Source organism: Dermacentor variabilis, chromosome 5, assembly GCF_050947875.1.
Source record: "Dermacentor variabilis isolate Ectoservices chromosome 5, ASM5094787v1, whole genome shotgun sequence".
NCBI lineage: Eukaryota > Metazoa > Arthropoda > Arachnida > Ixodida > Ixodidae > Dermacentor > Dermacentor variabilis.
This window is the reverse complement of record NC_134572.1, coordinates 124,645,249-124,669,471: the sequence shown is the minus strand read 5'-3', so window position 1 is coordinate 124,669,471 and position 24,223 is coordinate 124,645,249. Positions and strand designations below refer to the sequence as shown.

The following is a 24,223-nucleotide window of genomic DNA, read 5'->3' as shown; positions in this document are numbered from 1 at the left end:
ACCGCTACGCCAGTTTAAGCGCTGTGAATTTCAACCAAACAAGATTGGCGTCGGACAGTTACCTATATAAAATGCTCCAGCAAGATGTTACCAGATGAAAACTGACAAAACGTTGAAGCCACTTCGGCTCATAGTACAGAAAGGCAGACGCCCAAAGCACGGACACGATAAAAACGAAGATAACAAAAACTGTGTTTGTGTTGTACTCGTTTTTGTACACGTGTATAGCAGGCCAGCCTTCCCGTACCCTGACTTCCTGCAGACTTAGTTTTCTTACGTTCTAACCTCCTGCTTGAGGGTTACCATAACAGCATGGCTCTTGCATTTGAAAAGACAGTAATAAAGAAATTAATTAATCTGTAATAGCAAATTAGTGCTATGCAATAGCGAAAAATCCACTCTTAGCTATAAGAGCCTCGGCAAGCCGGAAAAAAAGATGCAAAAAATCATGAGCCATTCCACCCTGTCAAAGTGGATGACCAGCGAAGCTGTTTAGCACACGACACAGAGGTGACATAGAATTTCGAACAAAGGTACGAACATATTTATTGTCCTGATCGGTGGTCATCGTGACGATAGGTATGCACACACATTCTCGTATCACCTCTTATAAATGCGTCTGTCACGTAAGACAACGAATGGCTCATACTCCCTCTTAAATAGTCCATACCACCGTAAAAAATAAATGGCAGTGGCTTAGCTCGGCTATGCCAGGATATACGTAGCGAAAGCTAAAGCATATCATGGTTAGCCAGTCCAGGTTAGTCTGGTTGTCTAGCTATAGTGCGGCGTTTAGCCAGTCGTTCGGCGCGCTGTTCGTCTGTTTCCTGGGCGATTCGTTTCCTCTTCATCTCGATCCGATGTCGATTCCAGGCCTCCTCCTGCTTATCAGAATTGTCGCCGTCCATAATGCCGCCTCAACTGCGGTTGCGGCGCACGCGAGCTCTCCTTTTCAATCCTCCGACATGTTATCAGGCATGCGACGCAAATGGCGAAGTGAGCGGAGGCGAGTGCAACGACGAGGAACGTGGTGTCACGTCATACCAAACGGCGGCTCGGTAAGGCGCGGCGCTGCACAGCGGCGGAACACCTGTGGCTCGGTTAGCCACCATAGCTCGGCGCTACTAGTGGCGCATGCGCAGTAGTGACTAAAGAGCGAGCGAGAGAGAAATATCCGCGGCGAGGCGCGCGTTGTGACGTCATGTGCCTCCCCGGAGCACCGCCACGGCGAAATCGCAAATTCGTGGTCAGTAAAGATTTCGCTTTAAAGTTAACACGGCCTTCCATTACGACAACAGAAGAGAAATGAAATTCTACCCTGGAATGATGAGCAGCAACGGAGCTAGCTGTGGAAGACGGCGACGTACCCACGGGCATAGGCACGAGCGCGTTCGTGCGGTTGCGCCGAGTGGCGCCAAAAAGCTAGTTCGCGGGTTGTTCGCGGGCGACGGATGTGACCTAGGCACATGCAGCTTCACTGTTTTCAATAACATTTTATTTGGCTATTCACGAGATTCTAGTGCGTAAGTTCAACATGCATGGTGTCAATGATGCTCTTGGTTTGCTCCCTAAAGGGCTCCCCATACCAGGTTTGGCCATTTTAAACAGACAAACGCACCGCATGTTTCAAGCGCCATGTCCATAAAGGGTGCATGATACGTTGTTCTATTTGATTAATGGTACGAAGTTTTTCTTCCCCTTATACACCCCGGAATGTGCTCCTGCAGTTTCACTGGCATAATTGGTCAAGAAGCAACCGTTTTACCGCTCTGTCTCAGCACACTAATGTCTTACAGGCAAAGCACGATTTACAGGTGGGCTGAAATATCGGAAGTTAAAAAAATTACCAAACCTATCCCTACCGGAAAATGGGGGTAAGCGAAGCTTGCCCTACGTGCACTTGACCTTCATCACGGTTAAGTAACCCACAAGCAACACTGCTGGATTGCTGCGGCCTCCCGCTGCCTCAGCTCGGTATCTTCTCGGTGCTGTCGGACTGCCTGGGCTAGGGCGGCTCTAACGGCTGGATCGGCGAATGACTCGGAATGGCTGGACCGGTGAATGAGACGGTGAATGACCCATACCCCCTTCAGCAATGGCTACTACCACCGTAAAAAAAAATTTAACGCGGGCTACCCATTACGATGACAGAAGAAAATTTAAATTCTACGCTGGAATGATGAGCGCAACGGAGCCAGCTGTAGAAGACGACAACGACGACAACGAACGCGCGAGCATAGGCACGAGCGCCTCCGAGCGGTTGCGCCGAGGGGCGCAAACGAGCCTGGTGTGGAAGGATAAGACGAGGCTTGAGCCATTGCTGATGATGATAGTTGACGATGATGATGACGGCGACGATAGTTTCCTCTTGCCAATGAATGGCTCATACCCCCTTAATGAGCGGCAACGGAACCAGCTGTAGAAGGAGACGATGACGACGAACGCGTGAGAAGTCGCACGAGCGCGTTCGCGCGGTTGGGCCGAGTGGCCCCAACGAGCTATAGTTCGCGGGTTGTTCACGGACGACGGAAATGACCTAGGCAAGTACAGCTTCGCTGTAAAACGAAAGACGAGTTGTTTTCCGTTGCCTTGAGGTTTCCGCGTTAGCTCGCCGTGATGCCTTGGGTTTTGATGACGTGTTCTCGGGCCTAGTTAATTTGTGATCGGTAAACATGGACTGCATTACATTCTAAAGGAGCCACAAGCCGAATAAGTTCCTCTAAATTTTACTGAGCCACAATAGCCTAATAAGAGGAAATACATTGAAAATCGTGAGGTCACACAGGTGCATACCGGTGCTGGGTTTTCGGGGTGAAATTATGCATGCTGCTCCGTGAAGCTTTACTGGTCTTCCACTCATCATAAGCACACAGCGGGCTTTGGTGTGTCAGTGAACACGTAACAGAATATTATGAGCAATAACATATTATATATATATATATATATATATATATATATATATATATATATATATATATATATATATATATATATATATATATATATATATATATATATATATATATATATATATATATATATATATATACAGAGAGAGAGAGAGAAATTTACAATTTCAGTCTATCATAGAAAACACATATTAAAATGAGAAACAAAGAAAGCTATATCAGCACTTACAGATCAAATATTGAATTAGAAAGCATGACCTGGGCATAAAAGCAGGCGGCATAATAATCAACCTGTTACCACCAAATAAACGAAAATAGGAGTTTCTTAAGAGTACCGTTGTATTATTTCAACACTGCGTTATCAATTTAAACTGATTAAGTGCTTGTCTTTAGCGCCCCTTCGCATCTGTAAACGCTACCCATGCAGGACAAGGGGTGTGTACCTTGAGTCGGATGATGCCCTCCTTGATGACGAGAGGCGTGGACGAGTCGGCTCCGAGTATGTCGTCCAGGATGGTGTTGTTCTCCTGCTGCGGATTGAGGCCGTAGCTGTCCAGCAGCCGGCTGAGCAGGAAGCACACGGCGCTGAACGGGTTGCGCATCGTCCGCACACTAGCGTGGCACGTTCCAGGCCTGCGCATGCGCGGTGAGAAGTCACCGGCGACGTGCGCCTTCCTTTCGGGGTCTCGCAAGCAATCTCGGATACACTGAAAACACTCTGTGCGCAGACTAATGATGGTATGGCGCATTGTTATTTGCTTCAGAGTTTGAATTGGCAAATAAAATTGGGAGGTTGTTAGCAAACCGAATGGTGCTACGATGGTATTGATCTTGACCACCTGGGTTACTTAACGTGCTCTCAAAGCACGGTACGCGTGCGAGCATTTTTGTATTCCAGCCCTACCGGAATGCGGCCAGTGTGGCCGCGAATAGAACCCGCAACACGGGGCTGCGTAGCGCAATGCCATACAATCACCGAGCTTCTGCGGTGGATATTTCATTTAGGCCTGATAAAAAAAAAGAAGCTGCCCAAGAGAAAACCAACGAAACCGCTGTACCTAAAGTAGGCGTTTTGTACAACGAAGAAATTCAGTCAATCAATCTTGCGGAAATATTGCACCATTTAACACACAATCTTTCCATGCCTTTCTAGAGACATAGAAACCACGTGGAATTACTTAACTGCATGTGGGAGGTCATTGTAGGAGATTACGCCGGTCCGGAGCAACCATTTCTTCTGTAACCGCTACAGTATGGCTGCAGCAAAGCAGGGCCGTCTATTTTTCTTTCGATGTGCGAAACATACATTTTTTTGGAAAATTCCTTGCCTTCATTGTATACGCGCACGAACTGGAGTTTTTTGATGTGTGTTCTCTGTTCTTAAAAATGTCAGTCGTTAGTCAGGGACTGCTATATGTCCTGTGTGCTCCTGCCCCTGCTCGGCTAAAGAGAATGAGAGAAATAGAACCTACGTCACCGTTTCGCTTTGAAGCAACGAAACTGACTCGGGTGAAACACTGATAATATTTAACCGGTAAATACCTAAGGGACACTAAAGAGAAATATACGTTAGGCTTTCCACTAGTAATTTACTGTCCCACAATAGCGAAAACTCTATTGCGTTGAGGGGAGGTTTGGTTATGCAGAAACGAACGCAAAAAGGAAAGGCAGGTGGCGACTCATCGTTGCTTTGCTTTTTCGGGCGAAACTGTGACTTCCTTTTCTTTTATAAACTTACAAAATATCGGCAATTTTTCTAAAGGATTCCGAGCCCTAATGAGAACTATGCTTCCTACAGACACTAGTACTTAACTTTTTTTAATCAAATGCAATAACTGTCGTTCAAATTGGTCCAGAGATTTTGTTCATAAAAGCATTTCTGCATTTTATTTGCATTTTAATTGGCAGCATCAGAGTTGAACCCGAGCTAATGTTTTCTCTTAAAGGGCCCATCACCAGGTCTTGCCATTTCAAATGACAAGTGCAGTGAATACAATGCGCGCTAACGACCATGCTTGCAATGTATTACGCTGGAACGCGCCACGAAAAGCGCTGAAATTGCAAACCAAACGCCCTGCGCTCTTCTTGCGGGCGCCGCGCTCCTAGCCGGAGAGTCGACGTCAATCGGGCAAGTGCGCCAAGTAGTTTGCCCTGCGGTGACGTCACTCACAATGGCACGTGACCATGAGAATTATTCAAGACAACAGCAGTTACTGGTTTGATCTGTTGCATCAATAGACGAATGAACGTTTACAGAAATAATAAAACCTACAATCCGAACGTCTGCTTGTTTTCGTTTTACTTCGTACCGTAGCAACACAGATGTACTTCCGTCTAGTTTGCTAGTTCCCATGTCGTGTAGTCGTGTGCGCGGACAGCGAAACTACGCCATTTTCTACCGTGTAACAGCGTGCGATCATGCTGTGTGATTCGCTTGCGTCTGCTTCAGTGTTCGCATAGCACTGACCTATACCGCTAGCCAGGTGCCCTCGCGCACAGCGCGAAAAATCGTGCGCTGCTCGAAACGAGACAAACACAGCAGCTGGAGCGCGAGAAATACCGTCAGCGGAAGTGCGCCGTGCAGCAGAAAAGCGAGAAAAAAAAAGAATGCAGGGGGGGGTGGGCGGTGACGCATGCGTCACGTGATCCTCCAGATCCGGTATGGGAGAACGCAGCGAAGGAGTTTCGCTTCCGGAATGCTTTCGCAGGCCAGACGGGGGCAAGTGGAGAGTGTGTCTATATTGGCGGTGACTCGCGTCCTGAAATTATGGGTTCATGGCACTAAAATATTTCTATCTCGGCTATTAATGAACCAATTAGAAAAATTCTTGCGGTAGAACGCTCCTTAGAGGACTCCCATGTAACAACTTCTAGCCTATAACTGAAATTTCCTACGTGGCATAGTGAGGGGCCACTTAAGCGGCGCCAACCCGACTTTTTTTTTCTGGTTCTCCAGCCTGTCCTGAAAGTAAGAGTGTTCTATTTTGGCCTTGCAAAAGGGCTAATCACTAGTACAGCTCAATTCTTTTTTTTTTTTGAAGTGAAGCTTGCATTGCGAGAGGAACGTTAAGCTACATAGAAGTGAAGTTCTAGAAGTGAAGATATTTCAGTAAACACCAAAGAAAGCATCGCTTATCACGTGTAATGCGTGGGGCCCACCAATATTTTTTTTTCTTTTGTGCCTCGTTAAAGGCAGTTCGACAGATAACGCGTTCCCGAGAACGGTGGGCAAGGTGCTCACTTGAATCCCCTCTTGACGGCCATCTTGACGGTGGCGAAGAGTAGGTGGCTCTTGCCGCAGCCGGTCTCGCCGCGCAGCAGCAGCATGTGCTTAGGCATGCGCCGCTTGGTGAGGAAGTCCAGGAGGAAGCTGTCGACCACCTCTTTCTCGTGCGTCATGCCCATCACGGGGTCGTCGAAGTTGGCGATCTCGTTCATCACCTCTCTGCGGACGGCCGGTACATAGCCACGCTATTTCATAAGTGCAGGGACTATAGGTACAAAGAAGTGGGAATTGGAGACAGAAAAGGTGCACACACACGCGAACGCACGCACACTCACACAGAGAGAATTTGTGTGGCACCAAATTTACACCTGTGTGTGTGTGCCTCTTTTCCGTCAGCGGCCAGTTAACGATTTTTTTTCTCCTTATGGAACCCGCCCAAACTGTCCCAGTTGTGAGCGTGGACTAGGCGAGGCTTATTCCATTAATACAAAGCCGCGTTACGCACAATTTCTGACAAAGGCCCTGGGGTGCTTTCTGTTGCACCGTATGGAGAAAACAGGCTGAAATAAATTTAGCGGGCAGGACGGAGATAGTTGAAGGCAGCAGGCCGCCAATACGGAAAGTATCACCCGGGAACGTTGTTCTCTGCAGCCGCTGCAATCGCAGCTTTATTAAGAGATATGGCTTATTTGGTTCGGCGAAACAATAAGCGTTTCCCCGTGCTGAAAGGGGCGAGGAACATTAGAAGGAGGGTATGCTTTCAGGATGAGTAAACTGTATCGACGAGGACAGTTAATGTTACGAATACTCCGCACGCAACACTCATGCCTCAAAGGCTGTCGTCGTCTTGTGGCCGACAAACATCCCGTCGCTGACGCTTCCGTGGCAACCAAGAAAGATAACATCTCACGCTATCAGATGCGGCATATCGAACCTCACATCTCAGTACGAGAGCCATGGTCGTACCCATTCACCTTACTCCCCTCTTAACGCCTTCCTCTGTCCTCTTCTTAGTGCGAAGTTCGTGACGTTGCAGACCAGTATATAGCGTTTAGCTTGTAGTATTCAGGCGTAAATTATTTTGGCTGAAAAATATTTCGCTTTAATAGATTTCTTGCGCCTCAAGGATAATAAAAATGCAGAAAAGAAGAAGAACCAAAAAAGATATGCATCTTGTTTTTTTACAAGTTAGTGCGACATGGGGTTATTGATGTAAACTTACCCATGAACAATAATCCTAGGACATTTGCTACGATTATTTTAGTTACCGTAGTTCATACTGATTATGGTCAAATGACTTCAGCATACGCAGCAATAAAATAATAAAATAATTTAACTCACTAAGATCATTATCATCGTTCACACCATTTTAATCATTTAATATTGAATAGATTCGAGCTCACCATGACTACTGCACATGCGAGTGCTTTCCAACAAGTTTCCTTGCCGCCATGTCTGTGGGAGATATTCGAACACGGCGGGAAGGTCTGCGCGATGGTTATCTACTTCACCTTTTCCCCAACTAGAGTTATGTGGTGAACTGCCCGTAAGAGTGCATATTCAGTCACAAAACCTTCGTCCAGGTTGAGGAGCTGGAGGCGTGAAAAAGTTCATTCTATATCGATGGAGATGGCACGCGCTTTTGAAAGCTTGCATTTGTTATCACGCACCGGTTATGCGAAGCGCTGTTGCGCATTCCGTTTTTGTCCACGGAGCACAACATGCAAGGGCGTAGTACATCGGTGCCTTAATATTCACAAATCACGACATCTTGCGTATAGAAGCGGCGGTGTACGTGTCTGCCTTTCAGAAGTGCCTCGACCGGTGAAACAATCCGGCGTGCATTGCAATACGAGTGCCAGAGCGTGCTGAAATCTTCGTAACGACTATTTGCCCGAAGGAACATGCTTTCTTTTTTTTTTCGGAATGGTTGTTATCACAGACGCTACGCCGCAACTTGGCAGCGGGAAGCTCTTCGCATATTCGACTGGTCTCTTCTGAGCGCTCCAAAAATTCCGTGCGACACAGAGCTGTGTTACACGGTTTTTGTTACGATATGCTTGTCGCAATAAAGCTTAGCACATTTGTTAGGCGACCCTAAAGATTCGCAAGGATGCTGGGTAATGACCATTCGAATGTTTGTTTTATAGGAATGTCAGATTTTTGTGCATGCTTCGACCATGCGAACCATTCCTCACGTTTTCTTCTGTACTTCCGCTGCAGAAAGCGTAGAAATGCGTAAAGGTAACTAATAGTTTTGTCGAATAATATACGAGCCCGAAGCTGTCGCTTATTTAGTGTCAAAGTGGTTGCGATTTATTTATGCCAAGAGACGTGCTCGCTAATATTCACTCGCGGTCCTGCAGTACAAGCGCTGTCTATAAACAACGCCAGTAGTTCAAGAAAACCATGTTATCTATCCACGAAAAGCAATTTGAGGCTAGCGCTATCAAGCAGCATGAGTGCAGGCAGCCGCACCGAGCAACACTTGCTCATTTCTTGTCTACGACAGCCTAGACCGGTCACGCGAGCAGCGCCTTAGATTGAACGCTCGCGCGTCTTGAATCTTTGACCCTTGTATTCTAGAACCTTCCTCCACGCAACACTCCACCTCGGCTCGATGGATGGATGGATGGACGGATGGCTGGATGGATGGATGGATGGATGGATGGATGGATGGATGGATGGATGGATGGATGGATGGATGGATGGATGGATGGATGGATGTTATGAGCGTCCCCTGGCGGTGGGTTGCGCCACCAAGCTCTTGCTATTATACTGCCTAATGTCCTACCTAGGTTAAAAAAGAAAAAAACACTATGAACTCCTACAACCAAATTTTCTGATCCCCTACTGCGAACTTTGCTTTTGTAACGTCTCCGTTTTTTGTCGTTTCCCTACTTCCACCAATCTTCCAATCGCCTCTTACTAATCTCTATTGCGGACATGCTCACTTTTCCACTGCTCTCGCTGAACCCAAGGGCTTCAAGGAGGCCAGTGGTACCTAAATCGACCGCTGGGCAGACGTCTTCAAGAAAGTAGATAGAAGCGCCATCCTTTGACAGAAGTGGACACTGCAGTTCATGATCATACCCAGCAATCCGTGAGAAGTGTGGCGTCTTCATCCGTACAAGGGTGGCGCTGTGCTCAACTCGGTGGAGTGGAGGAAGGGCTTCGAGTCGAGAATCGTTGCAGAATACGGAGGCGAATCTTATCTGGCATTGCTATATTTTGCCATTGCATATCTCCCTTACGCATACTGCTAAAACTTCCCCAGCACATGACCTATCCAGAGCACCAGGCATATCACTGCAAGCACCCTTTCCAGTTCTGTCGTTTCTTGATATCTTTTCTTGTCTTTCGCAGCATAACTACGACCATTGTGGCACAAATGCCTCAGTACCACGTTTCCTCCCTTTTTTACTTTTAGCTAATATTTTACGAGATACGCTGTAGGAGTCTGAAGAAGTCTAAAAAAGATCAAAGAAGCCTACAACATATCGATTTCTTTCCTGCCTTTCTGTCCAGATCATTTGCTAGTCCTTAACCATGCATTCCTGGGGCCAGCTGTTGTCTTGTAGAAACACTTGTAGCTTCTTTTTTTTTACCAGCATAAGGGGACACAAAAATTTATTCTCTTCATTATACCCACCAATAAAAAAAAAGAAACGCTACAAATAAAAAAGCGCCGTGCATTCTTTGTTCCATACGCTGTCCGTGCGCCAACGCAGCTCGAGCATACTACACCTACCAGCATGCATCGCGCCAGCGGTGGCGTAGCGCAACACATGGTGAGATCGGTATGTTGTATAGTGTATTATGTGTAGTAATTTTGCAGTTAAATGGGAACTTTTGTTGTTTAGGCTTTTGTCTACAAGATCACCACTTATGCTTTTGAATACATTATTTCTAGGTTGATTTTGTTGTTTTGTTATCTTCATAAATATCTATTATGACACTGCTAATGAATCAGTTCTTTGTAATCCGTGTTGAGGGTCCCGATGCAATCCTACTTTTTAAACCCTCTCCCGTATAATATACTACCTGTATTTTTCGTTCTGAAACAAAACAGTTCTTGATTCTTGATGTTTGAACATTTCAGTGAGCTTCGTTCTTCCGCAAATGCACGTGTGGTGTATTTGGGAAGCACATGGCCCCCTTCAGAAATTTGCATGACGTAAGAAATTACCGTCAAAAACTACGAAAGCAGAGAATCTGCTACTGACGCAGCCATCACCTCGCTGTTTGCTCTAGCACGCTTCGCACGTTGCCATTGTACAGCGTATAGGTGTCATATTCAGCGTGTTAAGCTGTGTGCGACAAGTTTTGAACGTCATTATTCTTATTTATGCTTACATACGATCTTTACTTCTGATGAAATGTACGATTATGCACGCCGCGTCTGATGACGTCGCATGCCTAGCTTGCCCTTAGAATGAGAAGACAACGACTCACTCCTCGGTGCTGATTTTGACCTGGAAAACGCGGCCCATGTGCTCGATGCCCTTAAGCTTGCGCCACTCAAGTTCCTTGAAGTTGTTTTGCCCCATGAGGAGCACGGAACGCTGGTACGTGTCTTCGTCGCACACCATCAGGTAGTCGGAGTACTTGCTCATCAGTCGAGCGGCGAGGTTCACCTTGCGCCCGATCACTGCACAGCCAGCAACAACCATCAAATGTGCTTGAACAAGGGCACTGAGACGCGGGCGCGTTTGAGCGAAACAACGCAAAGAAAGCGCGGGGCGTAACAATGAGGCAGCAACAGCGCGACCAGAAACTGGAGAATATTGCGCTCTCGTGACAAGTCGAAAACGCTAAAAGGGAGGAAGTGGATGAGATAACGCTTCTTGTCGCTTAAAGAGATAACAATGTTGGAAATGAAAGTGAGATAGCGTCATACATCGCGTCCGTCACAATTCCGCTCCAGATTATCATCATCTTTGCACGCCCCATGTTCCCCACACCCATTTTAGATGGGTGAGGAGTGCTCCTCAACCATTAGACTCAGACAGCACCACTTCCCCACATGCTATGGGAATGTAAAAACCAATAACCGACAATTAACACTGTGACCCTCTCGTCGAGATGGCACGCCACCCTGCGCAGCTCCCACCTCGACGACCAACTCTGGGCTACCCAGTAACTCTGCGAGGCGGCGAAGAGGCGAGACCTCGACGACCCCTTGTGGGAGGCCTAGGCCCAGCCAAATATACTGCTGGTTTCAATAAGTTTGTTCCTCTTCCTCCTCCTTTGAAGGTCAGCGTTGTTCGTCGATTCGTGCGCAGTTCCTTCGCATTGTTTCATTTTAAAGAAAACTTCTTTGTGATTTGGCACAAACTAGCCACCAGGTGAACACATACTATGACACAAGTATCGCCACTGAGAAACGGCAGCGTGTGGTTTCATGCTGAAAGAAAAAAATAAGAAGAACCAGTGTTCGAACTTCTCACGTACGCGTCTAACGGGTGTCCCAACTATCATGCACCAAGATTTAAAGATATACAAATGTCACGTAGCTGGACAGAACCAACGGAATGTTGTTTGCCGTCACTTGGAGATACTCCGATTACTTTTGCATTCCATCTAATTACATAATCAGTCTTAATTAATTATTCCTTTCTCAGATATTATAATAAGATTAAAAGTGTCATGAGAAAATTGTAGAGCAACATGAAAAACTCCCGATACATCTTTCTGTAGCTCAATACGTACCACATAAAAGTTTTTCCGAGCGTTGAAGAAGCCCACGAATACGCGCAAGATTGCCGCACGACCGGCCGCTCGAGGCACTTAGGCCAGGGAATAAAGCGTCCATACCATTTTCCAGCGGATAGCGGTTGATCGCAGTAGAAGGTGGACAGTGTTTAGAGCACTCGGCTTGAAGCCGACAAGCGCTGGTTCGATTCATCAGACTACCATGCAATCTTTAAGCAATATGTTTTACGAAAGTTCCTGTTTGCAGTAAAAGGACAGGCGCAAGCTCGCATTAGGGCGCGCACATATCAGCGTAATTAGAGTTACCGTATATGCTATTGGCAGCATACACGTTAACACGAAGCGTAACCAAGGTGGTTTAAAAAAAAAGATTAAGTCTCCTTGAGCGTAACCAATGCCGTTCGCACTCTCACCGGTGTACTCTTGGCGAAGCGGATGTCCAATGATGCCGCAGAATGTCATGCCAGAGGTGATTCCCGCTGTGACTTTTCTGCACAAAGAGAAATGGTTACGCTCCTATGTACCTGGCCCGAAACATTTGCTTAAAGCGCGGCCTCCGAGAGATCACAGCACGCGATCTCCGAGGCCACAGTACAAACAACACAGCATTGGCGGTAAGCGTGCTCACATGTTCATGGCAGCAACCTCGTGCACGAGCTTGTTGCAGCACATGAGCGCGTTGCAGGTCTCGTTCTTGCCCTTGTACCCGGGAAGACCGAAAACGGCTAGGAAGGAGCACCCCTGCAGAGGGGAACGTAGTAAACGATGTTTCAACGGAACGTATACCACGTCCTGTTGAGGGAACGGTAACAGAACGGAACAGGAATTACACTGAATGTATAACATCAATCAAACTCTAAAGACACCTTTATTAAGGGCGGGCGCCAAGGTGCAACATATAAAGCCATAAACCACGCCTCTGACGGGGCAAGCGAATAAGCTTACTTTATCAAATGTGATGACCTTGTTGAGAACACCTGCAGGGAAAATACGTAACATACAATGGCTCAAAAGTAGAACGTTTCTATACGTTCACGTCAACAAACTGTCAGTGTGGCGAATGTGCGTGCTTAACACAAACACGTAGGAAAAGAAAAGGGAAATCTTCCGTTTTGTATTATCGCCAAAAGAATTTAAAAAAAGAAGAAATGAAACAGTCGGACGAGGACCGTTGTTGGCCTACACTTACCGTCAAACTCCTTCAGAGCGGCGCTGACGATTCTGTAGAGCGCAGAGAGCGTGGGCAGGTCGATGTCGATGAAATCAGGCATGCAAATGAATACAATGGTCACGTGTCTCATCTCAGACAGGAAGATCAGCTCCTCCTGAGTCTTGATCTGAAGAAAGAAAAAAAAACGAAAAAATAAGCGCGAGTACTTCCAGTCTTTCTGTGCAGTGAATCAATCCTGTCCTTGTTGGTGGCACACCCTTCGCGATTTGAATCGATAGCAAAGGCCGATAAGCTTGGACAGCAAGCGGCAGAAAAGACGAGCGAGTTGACCACGAGAACGAAGTTCCATGTTGAAGTCGAGTATGTATATACTTGTGATTTCTCCTAAATAAGGGCAACTAAATGAAATGGCTCACAATGATGAATAATAACGCTTTTTCGTTCCTATAACGACTGATTTCAGTATTCTTCCCTTCAGCCAACGCTCCGAGATTGAAATTATTTTAGCAATTAACAACGTTGTCCTAGCAAATTATTCATATCTGCTTTCATGCTTTCTTGATAACCGAAGTATAGGTATTGCATTGTCAGAGTAGTTTTATATGTTTTGTCTAGGTAATTCTCGGGTTTCATATTTACGTAGCTGTTTTACGCATAATCTGTAGCCTGTGCACGTTCCTGCGTGTCATTATGTTGATTTTTTTATTTGTATCCCACTCATCTAATATATGTGTAGTGCTGCGTGATCCGCAGTGGCAGTACGCAGCTTCGTTGGCAAGTGTGCCATGTGCGACACGGAATACTCACGTTGACAACCACCGGCGAGATGAACCTCCTGAGCAGAGGTGTATCTTCGAAGTTGAGGGCGTACAAAGCGGGCCGCACTCCAGCGAAGGCTGCGTTCAAGTGGGCGTGGTTATGACGACAAAGTGAGTTTGTGCGTCATGAGTTTGTGCGTCGTTGTGCAGCCTTTAAGAGAAATGTGTCTTACCAGATGTGAAGGACACCTTTTCCTCTTCAGATACGCCAGGGTCGAAGCACAGGACCTGTCGATAAGAACCATTCGCTATTTCTCACCAATTCAGACTTTGCGACGTTCGACTTTTTGGAGTCTCACCACAGTCTCTGAAAAGACACCGTATTGAAGGGCTGCACCAGATTAGTGTTATAAACGACGTTTTCCATAGTTACGTGATTGGGTGAGCTTGCAGTCGTTACCATTATATTATTGTGATATCAATTATGTGGACGCTCCAGGCGCATGTTTGTCGTAGTCGTCGCCATGACATTCTGTATAAAGTATAAGTGCGATAACATCGTCGCCGCGCCGTATGCTGTATGTGTGAGTGAAAGCACGCGAGGATGAGCCGACGATGGTGGCTCGATTTCGCACGCGCAAGGAAGGAAAGCGGGGAAGTAGCGCGCCGTCTTTCATCGCGCATAAGGCACAAGGGGTGGGGGGCAGTAGGAAGGAGGGCGTTCTTCTACGGTGATCGCTGCGTATGGCGCGGCCGTGCCATACGCAGCGATCTGGAAGCGATCTGCGATCGGGACATAGTGCGCCGAGTGCTGATAGCTTCGTGTGCGTTGTGTTCTAACCGCTTAGTTCGCGTTGAGAGGCAGCGCGAAAGTCAATTCACTCGCTGCTGCTGCGGCGCTTCCTGACTCCAGCGTTTTGACACCGAGTGTGTGCGGTCATCGAGAGGGATGGGTTCTATGTTTGCATGTGTGCGTGCGACACCATGCTTGTTAATTTCTTTAGTAATCGAATGTTTATAAGTTCACACGGCCGATCAAACTACTACGGTTGCTTTGTATAGCTGTCTCCTAATTAGCTGTCGCAATCCACGCTTCATCTTTCGTGCCAAACTGCTACTTTTTCTTCTTCCGACACCCGTACAACCACTTCTAAACTGGTATCGGGACCTGCATAGTGTGTCATCGGAGTCCCTGGTACCCCGACGAATTCAGGTACACTGAATTAGCACTGATTTTCTTCAAGGTGGCCGAGGGCGTAGTTTAAGCAAGAGTTTCGATGTGCTCGTTAGCGAGTACGCTCTCACCCGCCATTGCGTCATTCTTGCCTTAGAAAGCGCAGCTAAAGCATGGCGTCCTCCGAAGCGGTATGATTCACAGGTTGAACTACAGCCATAGAAGTAATGTAGTGTGAAATCAGCTGGGAAAAAAAAAACTTACATGATGGTTGAAGAAAACTTATTTTGGAATATCCGTATACTGTGGTACCAAAACAAATTAAAATTCGAAAGCGAGATTTAAGACTGAAATGGATATTATAACTACTTTAATAGCGTTTGATTATGAGTTGCGAACTATATATGGATGCACCTGCTCGTAGAGTCAGTCATAAATTTCAACAAAGCCGACTTTAGGTGTCATTCACAAATTTGAGTTAACAGGGCTTCGCGTCCTATAGCCAATACTATAACATTATTGTACGAATGGCGTAAGGAGAAATAATCTGTATTTTTCGACTAACGCTTACTGTGACTGGTGTCCTGTATTTCGAATGACTACCAAGGCGGCAAAACAACCTCAGTACATCGACAGAGCCCGTTCATGTCCAGCCATTCTGGGCAATGCCCCCTTCGACCACCTTTAAAATTTCACCGCACTGCACAAGCGTAGCTCAATCGGTAGCACTAAAAAGAAAAACAAATATGGGATTTCAAAAGATCGGCCGGAGTTCAACAACTTTCAGTTGGGAACGTCGAGAGTGTACTCCCTTCTAATACATATTTACGGCCCTTAGTAGTAAATTTCCTGCTGCTTTGTAGCAGGGTTTTGGTCAATATCAAAATATTTTTGTTTTTCAAGCAGCCGAGGCTTTGTGTTCGAGTGTCCGCCTTCGACTGCGGGACCACATGCGTTCACGCTGGGTGAAATTCGCGATGTTTCGAAAATGCTGTTCACTTAGTTATGGTGGTGCATTGCGGTGACGTTCGACAGATGGCCGAAGGGGCAACGTCAAGAATTACTAGGTATGCAAACTCCCAGTGATTTCTCAACAAGCTCATTTTTTAAGACTAAAAACAAACGAACTCCCCTATTGCTGTCACCAGGCCAGCAAATACGCCACAGTTCATAGTTAATGCCCTCGAGTTAACTATGCAAACTATATGTCACTGAAGTACAAATATGGCTTTAGATTGAAAATAGTATGTTTAGCGAAAGGCGAGGAAATCTATAGTAAACAAGTTTCACAGAAAGCATTGCCTGGGGGATGCGCACATGTAAGGCGATGTCAGTATTTTCGGCTGACTAAATGGTTTTTTTTTTTTGATACAGGCATGTTCACAGACGACAGCAGTTCATTTCACCCACACTACACATATAATTGCCTAAGTAAAACGTATTGTACTGAATACCAGTTGTCTTCGTTCGAAATTTTAGCGACAATAAACTACAGAAAACATACGGTAGCATTACGTCACATGTTCTGAAAGTTAAGTGCAGCTAAACCATTCAGCGTTTAAGTTGTGCGGTTGTTTAGCTTGGTATGCATTGTGCTCATTGTGCTCATGGAGCACATTTTTCGCATTCACACATAAGAGAAAAGAAGAGCTGGCAACTCCCGTCGCGGAGTGCCTATTGTTCTTAACTTAAATCCATTTTCGAGAATTATCGTACCACGCAGCGAAGTACCTTCGCTCCCATTTATTGATCACAAGCAGACATAAAACCCGACGGAGCTCGAGAACCTCTCGAAGTGCAGCCAAATGTCACTCTCGGACAAATGACTTCTCAGTATACTTCATTGCTTTTAGAGTACATAGTTCCATCCGCGTAAATGACACGTTATACTATATTACTTGCGGTGAATTTTTGCACAACGTGCATGCAAGCGACTCATATGGAGCCGTGTTCTGTCGCGCATGCGCACTGCGTCATCGAGACTCAGCTGCAGTACCTTGACCATATCCTCCGGCAGCGCGGTGTAGGTGTAGCGCGTGTTGACACCCTTCTTCTCCAAGTAGCTCCAGGCCTCGGTGGTGAGTATGATGTCGCCGGCCGTGCAGAGCATCTCGGCGTTGCGAACGTACTCCACCACGGTGCCGCTGGCCGAGTAGTGCACGGAGTCGTACTCGTCGTTGAAGAAGTGGTACTCGAGCAACCCGGTCGCGATGCCTGCGAAGAGGAGTATATCCGTCGTTCACTGCTTCCGCGCATTTCACTGCCACTCCGTCGCTCTCGCAGACCTGTATACGTAACGTGCTTTGTCTCCTTGCACATCGCCGCTCGCTGGTAAAAGCTTTACTCTTTCGACATTGAAAAGTTGGGCAATTGCGTAAAGTGCCACTCGCGGAGCTGTTATCCTGCCGTGGTACACTCACGCTCGCGGAAAAAAGAAAGCTGGCTTTAGTAAGGTTACCCAACACAAGGCTGCTGAATGGCCGTGTATTGAAAGGATGAGGAAGCAGAGATCGAGAACTGCCGCCTAAACATAGGTTCGGCACTTCCCCCATGGCCGACTTTCCTACGAGCATATAGCCTTAATCGCTATCATTAAAAAAAAGCACACACAGAGCCGTTTCTTGCGCCATAATTAAGGCAAAAAGAAGGCATAATTCATGGCGATATTACTATTCAACAATTCGGGTGCTATCGCAACCGTTCTCCACCCTTTGAGTAAACTTCTTCAGCCTATAATAGTTCACTTTAGTAAGCTGTAAGCTCGAGGGCTAAGTGAGCTTGAAGAGACGAAATGGGACTAGTTAGTTCAGTTAGTATACTTAAGTGATGAACAGGCACAGACAACAAAATAGCATCGCATGCACCTATATGTCTCACGCAGACAAATAGTGGTCAACAAGTTTGGCCGTGTGTAAATTATAGACTGCTGCTCTACGTACATAACACAGCACGTGGCGAACCACACGCACCACTTCACGTTATGCCCTGCGTAACGACCGGACATCACGAACACGTACAAATATGGTATGCCTGGTCTCGCTTATCAAATACCTGCTCTAAATAATCGTCTGATAACACGCAATAACTTCTGCATTCAATTTCATACATTTAAACCGCTAATACGAGCATTCCTGTTCCATGAGGGAACCTCGTTTGTAGCCATATTTCATGTTTGATAGTATATTGTATACAATATTGACATGTTCTGAATCCGCATGGAAAAGTTGTATGTCGTTAAATACCACAAATGTATTGTTATCGCATTCAGTTTTGTATAATATTTGAATTGGTTCGAAATAATTACTGAAGTTCTTTTCTTCTTAATGTTCATTGAATGTACCAGTATTGCTAGTGTCTGTAAAGGTATGGTTTATGTAGTAGCCATTTTGCATTGCACAAGAACACTCAAATCCCAGCATTGTTTCCAATAACTTTTGTACATATGTGTCACTGATACTTGCCCTTCTCAATCTTCCCGATATAAAAATCTTCCGTTAACTCTTGCGCAAGCGTGTCTCTATGCTTACGCGAGTTGCCGAGTTACTTGCCACTCTGTGCGCGCTACGATCTACGCACCTTCCTATAGCGCAGACAGCAAATATACGTACGCCGTCTGCTCCGAATAAACTTTGGATGCGGGTTATAGCGCTTGTCTTGCGCCTACCTTGAGTTGCCCAGTCTAATACCGGCATCACACGGTCAGTCATGGTGTCGATTAGGCCGTAGGCGGATCGGATTCCTTGATCGCGATCGATAATGATCGCTGCTACATGGTCCAACAATACGAAACGAGTATGGGTGAGCTCAAACGCACGAGTGGCCATTAATGGGTCCAAAGCACTTATCAAATTTGCCTAATATGCTCAAAAAATCACAGTATAAAGCTCCTTTTTTTTTCAAGAAAATATTATTTCGCTTGTCACTGGGGCTAAGACTATTATCGTCTGCTGATCATCCGCAACTCTCCAAACTACATAATCGACAGCCTACGATCACGATCAAGAGGCCCAATCGCGATGCACGGATCGCAACTGTCTGGATCCGCATCGGGCGCGATCACGATCGAAAGTGATCGTGCCGCCCCAGTATAAGGTGCGCGCTTGTTAATTAGGTTGGGTCAGGTTAGCCACAGAGCATGCGACTCACCGATCTTGACACGCAGGGTGACACCGATGCAGGTGGGCCACTCGCCGTAGTTCTTCTGAATGTTCAGGCTGCAGTCAACCACCGTCTGGATGGTTTCGGCCAGGGTGCTCTCGTCGTCAACTTTCCAGATGCAGAAAAGGGCGTCGCCTGAGAAACAAGGAGAAAACCGGGCGCAATTAACGCGCAGTTCCGAGCCCACGCAGATGCATTGCGCTGCGCGGGCCGGTGTTGCAACATTAATTTGCATGTAAGATCACGCGTCGTGGTCTCATTCGTATTTTAAGTGCAAAGGACAGATCATCGTGCGCACACGCATCAAAAGTGTTCCCGACAGTGAAATCGCGCAAATCTATAGAAATAGGCATGCTGCGTAGCGTTTGTATGTATATATATATATATATATATATATATATATATATATATATATATATATATATATATATATATATATATATATAAATTGTAATGAAGAAGAAGAGCACAGGAACAAGGCCAGCCAGATCGTCTCTTCCATGCCTGCTGTGCAACCAGTGGGCCAGCCGGATCGCCAGTGCTTGGCACGAGTGTGAGCCGTTCGAGCTACCAGCTGTTCCTGCTCTGCGTCACCTGCCTCCTCGGTTACGAAGCGACGTTACCACCGGAACTGTTCAGCGCACCCATTACAATATATATATGTATATATATACAGGCGTGAACTCATTCTTTGTTTTACTTACCAGCGAACTTGAAGATGTCTCCGCCAGCAGTAAAGATATCTGCACGAAACAAGATCGAGAGTATAATACTGTATAAATGCTATAAACGAACTGAACTTTGCGACTAATATGTGACTATTTTTGTACTGACGTTGAATGATGTGGCCAAAGAAGTGGTTCAGCGTCCGGGTCAGAGCTTCGATGCCGAGTGCCCCGGTCATAGAGTACGTCTCTGTGAGCGCGGTGAAACCTGCACGCGCGAGTTGGTGTCGAAGACGGCGAATAAGAACTGGCAATAGTAGAAGTAACTCACGTTGGTGAAGCATAGCTTTTAGCAGAGGAGCGCAAATCGACACACATAACGTAATTACATTGATATATCCAAAGAGAAGGTGCTCGACTTGTCGATACTTCTCTGTGCATGTCTGTCAATTTGTGCCCCTCTTCTAATAGGTAAAGAACCGGCATTAGGCGCAGCTCTCAGTAACATACATCCATGCAGGAAGTGACGAGGTAAAAATTGGGTGCTCACTAATTGCGCGGTCTGTACTAACTAGTGTTTAATATGCACATTATTCTGAGCGCACAAGAAAGTTTTTGCAACGCTCAGTTATGTTGCCGTCCCCGGTCTATTGTCTTCTATTAGCTAATGTGCGCAACATCATAAATTCACGACAACTTTATTCTGCTGCGTTCACAGTTGCTCAGTCCTTCGGCAACTTGTTCGGAAACTTTGTTCGGTTGAGTTCAGCAGTTCAGCTGCGTTGACGTCAACGTTAATTCTAAAAGAATGCAGGCGAAAGGTAGCCAGGATATGCCGCATTATCCCCTTCCACCATCGACGCGGCTGTTGTCGATGTCGCAGCGTAGCCAAGTCCGACTCACCCGAGATGTCCGCGAACAGGACGACCGTGAGGGCGACCTTGGCAAAGGGCAGCTTGGAGAACGCGCGCTCATGCACCACCTCGAGGCAGATGTCGGGCAGGAAGGTGCCGTTGAGCAGCGTGCCGCTCACCGTCTCCGACACCACGGGCATCAGGTTGAGCAGGCATCGCGAGGCCGTCTTGTGGTCGCACGGTATCGCCTGCTGGGCTGCTCGCGCCCGCACAACAACGCGCCGATAAAGCTCGGCCTCTGAACACGTCGAGCTGAAAGCACTGCCGCGAATATGACTACAGGTGAACTTTGGCGGTGCTGCACTCGAACATTGAATAAGGAAAGTGGATCCACAATTAATTTTTTGTTTGTTTTATGAACGCGGGACGACGACGAAAATAAACGTTTTAGCCAAAAGTAGGAACTAACTAACTAGACTAAACTAATCTAACAGCTTGCGGAACCCCAGAGCTCAGCTGCCTGGGAAGGCTTGCCACCTGCGATCGTCCATGACGGATGATAGAGTAATGGCAATCTGAAGGCAGTCCTGAGATAGTGTATAGCGCCTAAGCGGCTTGAACACCCGTGGACCGTGTAGTTGCCAAAAAAAAAAAGAAATTATGGGGTTTAACGTGCCAAAACCACTTTCCGATTATGAGGCACGCCGTAGTGGAGGACTCCGGAAATTTCGACCACCTGCGGTTCTTTAACGTGCACCTAAATGTAAGTACACGGGTTTTTTCGCATTTCGCCCCCACCGAAATGCGGCCGCCGTGGCCGGGATTTGATGCCGCCACCTTGTGCTCAGCAGCCCAACACCACAGCCATTGAGCAATCACCGCGCCACGATTTTGTAGCGGTGCCTTCCGTTGGATTCTATACGCCGCTTTTATCGTACACCATACACAATTTACGGACGGATGATCCCACTGATAACGTGGGAGGAGCGCCACTCTGACCACTGATGAAGCCCGAAAACGAAGAGCACAGGTAAAAGGCATCGCTGCAAAATAGCGGCTCAGACGGCTCAATTAGCTATAAGGTATACAGGTGGTATCTGAATGACAAAAAAATAATAAATGCTTGCTCACGTTCTTCTTTCTTCTCGTCTTTCTGGAGCAGATTCTTCATGTCGCTTGCTGAAAAACAGGCGAAGAAAAAGTGTGTGCGTCAAGCCGCTTCGTATATACGCAAGGTACGCAACAAAGGACGGTATATTTGTGAGCCATTTCTCAAGGCAATGACACAAAAACAGAAGCAGGGCCAGTATTTCGTAATGCCCTCTTTCATTGTCGATTCTTATCCGTAATGCAAAACAACTTTTCCCAGCGACTACGGCGGCACGGCGACATTTGAGTCACGTCAGAGCCAATAACAATGGCAAAGAACTAGAATAATGGATTATGAAATGGTATACACCAGAAAACACGGCCGAACGACGGCACCAAGCAATCCTAGCCCATCGGCAGGCACGATTTCAACGCAACGGCACTACATGAAAAGAAGTGAGGACGTCGCAAAATCACTCCACAGAAAAGGACTTGCAGACGACCCTGTAGCGAAAGTAGACGCGAAAGACGGGCGCGATAAGTGGCGCGATTTTCCAACGCCCACGATCTCCGTCAAGAACAAATTTAGAACTGAAGCGATGGCACCAATCGGACAAAAGCTAACTGTTGGCAGCGCGCTGGGGCAGCGACAAGGAGAAAGCGTTCGTACCAACCTGCTGAGGTGTGTCGTCAAGGCTTTAAGAAGACCACGACATTGGACCTAGGCGACGTGCGGAACATTTCTCGGTCCTCGCTCAAAATCGGGCTTGAACGGCCTGGTAACCTGGCTTGTCCAGCTCGTGCGAGTGCACGGGATTCGCGCGCATGCTGCATGCGCAAAACGGAGAAGACGGGGCAAACGAAGCGCCCCCATGTATTGCAACCCAGACAACAACAACAACCACTAGCCACATGTCCACTTGCATAGAGATGGCACTTATCGCTTTGCGCGCCGTACCAGCTTAACGTAGTTTTGCAACGGCAAAAGTGTCAATGCAACTGTATCGCTCCTCGCAACAAGGTCCTAAATTCGTCGTGCCCAACGATGGGTGACAATATTTTTAGGCCACAGTACTTTCGCATTAGCGATCCAGGCTGGCGTCGCCTCTCAATAAGATGTTTCCGACACAATACAGGGCCACCTGCCCTTGGTGCGGTGCCAAACCTACACTCTACCACATCACCTGGGAGTGCGAACGCAACAAAGCATTCCACAAACACGAACACCCGAGTGCGGAGCAATGGGAGAGTCGGCTCACCAGCACTGAGCTCACGGCCCAAAGGGCCCTAGTGCAGCACGCGAACGGTGCATCACGACTCAGTGGAGCCTTGGAATAGGGGCCCACCCTTGCTGAAGAGAAGTCTCAAGTCGCCAGCGCCAAGAAGATGAAGACGACGGAGACCTCGTAACCGCGAAACTCTTGAGAGACTCAAAAGTTTTCACTCACTCACTCACTCACTCGCCTCTCTTAGGGTGGAGTTATCTATAAAGAATCATAACAAGAGAAAAGCTGCTAGGCACACAAGACACAAGGCACACAACTCCAGCGCCTGGCGAGTTATTTCAGGCGCCTACGTAACATTGCATGGTGCCTGCGGTTGAAAGGGTTTCCCGCATCTGCCGCCTTCGACCTGACTGACAGGATCAATCGTATACACGTACAGAAACACACGGGACAGCGGACAGGAGGATGGCACCGCAATAGTTTAACTGGTAAAGCGCAGCACACGCGCAAGATGCGGGTTCGGCTCCCATCTGCGTCGTCGTACTTTCGTCCACAATCATTTACATTTCCCTTGTTATAAATAAATAGGGTGCATAACAATACATTTCCCCCACGCGTTCTCGGGCTCCATTGGATGCTCCTTGATTCATTATTCGAACAGAGCTTGAAAACTAGTTCTGCAGAAATACAAAGGAATTGATTCATGTCACACGAAGTCTTTCTTTCAGTTTTTCATCACCCGTACATTTCAGGAATGGAACCACCTTCCTACAGGTATCGTAGCCATCACCGACAACAAACTTTTCCGCGAAACACTAGCTAACGTTCTGCAATCAGGAGAATCATTGTATTACCAGAATTCACTGCGCTTGTTTGATTCCTTTACACTGCCACTCTGTAACCACTTCCCTTTTTAATGTCCTATGGCCCTGGGGGTAATTTAAATAAATAAAAACAGAAATAAAAAGGAGAAAAAAAGGTTTTTCGAGAGGGTAGCCTGCCACCCAGCCGAAATTAGCACGTAGCAACACTGAAATGTATATGTGTTATTCGGAAAGAAAGCCTCGCAGTTTGAGAAAATTTGTCTCGCTCAGGGCACGTCGCACACCCATCGCCGTTCTGGGGCAGTAAGTCGCTCGAACAAATGAGCTAACCAGAAGGAAGAGGAGGAGGAAATGATCATTTGTAGAGGACTATGGCTCATACCCTATAGTGGGAGCCATAGTCAGGGGGCAAACAAACAAACAAGAGGTAGACGTTGGTAACTGTCTAAGGGTA

At 46.9% G+C, this 24,223-nt stretch overlaps 2 protein-coding genes across 2 annotated transcripts in view; both read right to left on the bottom strand.

Moving 5' to 3' along the window:
- Window positions 1-13,123, bottom strand: part of LOC142583135 (adenylate cyclase type 10-like) — a 41,268-nt gene extending 28,145 nt beyond the window's left edge. The window contains exons 1-6 of the mRNA XM_075693476.1: window positions 13,040-13,123; window positions 12,479-12,591; window positions 12,264-12,340; window positions 10,591-10,786; window positions 6,151-6,354; window positions 3,353-3,542 (exon numbers count right to left, since the gene is read on the bottom strand). Of these exons, the coding sequence (XP_075549591.1) occupies window positions 3,353-3,542; window positions 6,151-6,354; window positions 10,591-10,786; window positions 12,264-12,340; window positions 12,479-12,522 (711 nt within the window). The 5' untranslated portion in view covers window positions 12,523-12,591; window positions 13,040-13,123. The remainder of the gene's footprint in view (window positions 1-3,352; window positions 3,543-6,150; window positions 6,355-10,590; window positions 10,787-12,263; window positions 12,341-12,478; window positions 12,592-13,039) is intronic.
- Window positions 12,888-22,270, bottom strand: LOC142583638 (adenylate cyclase type 10-like). Its single transcript, XM_075694131.1, has 10 exons — window positions 21,762-22,270; window positions 20,680-20,886; window positions 19,946-20,044; window positions 19,816-19,854; window positions 19,100-19,246; window positions 16,878-17,167; window positions 14,013-14,067; window positions 13,829-13,917; window positions 13,040-13,187; window positions 12,888-12,895 (listed from the first exon to the last, which is right to left on the bottom strand). The coding sequence occupies exons 1-10, from the start codon at window positions 21,799-21,801 to the stop codon at window positions 12,888-12,890; spliced, it is 1,122 nt and encodes a 373-aa protein (XP_075550246.1). The 5' UTR covers window positions 21,802-22,270.
- Between the last annotated feature and the right edge of the window lie 1,953 nt (window positions 22,271-24,223).

Bases quoted from the DNA above. Each gene is read 5' to 3' on its own strand.
- LOC142583638 (XM_075694131.1), bottom strand. From the start codon at position 21,801: ATGAAGAATCTGCTCCAGAAAGACGAGAAGAAAGAAGAAC. The intron at 14,068-16,877 runs GCACGTTGTGCA...TCTTATCGACAG, and splicing joins TCCATATGAGTCGCTTGCAT to GTCCTGTGCTTCGACCCTGG. The intron at 13,918-14,012 runs GTAAGACACATT...ACTTGAACGCAG, and splicing joins AAAGGTGTCCTTCACATCTG to CCTTCGCTGGAGTGCGGCCC.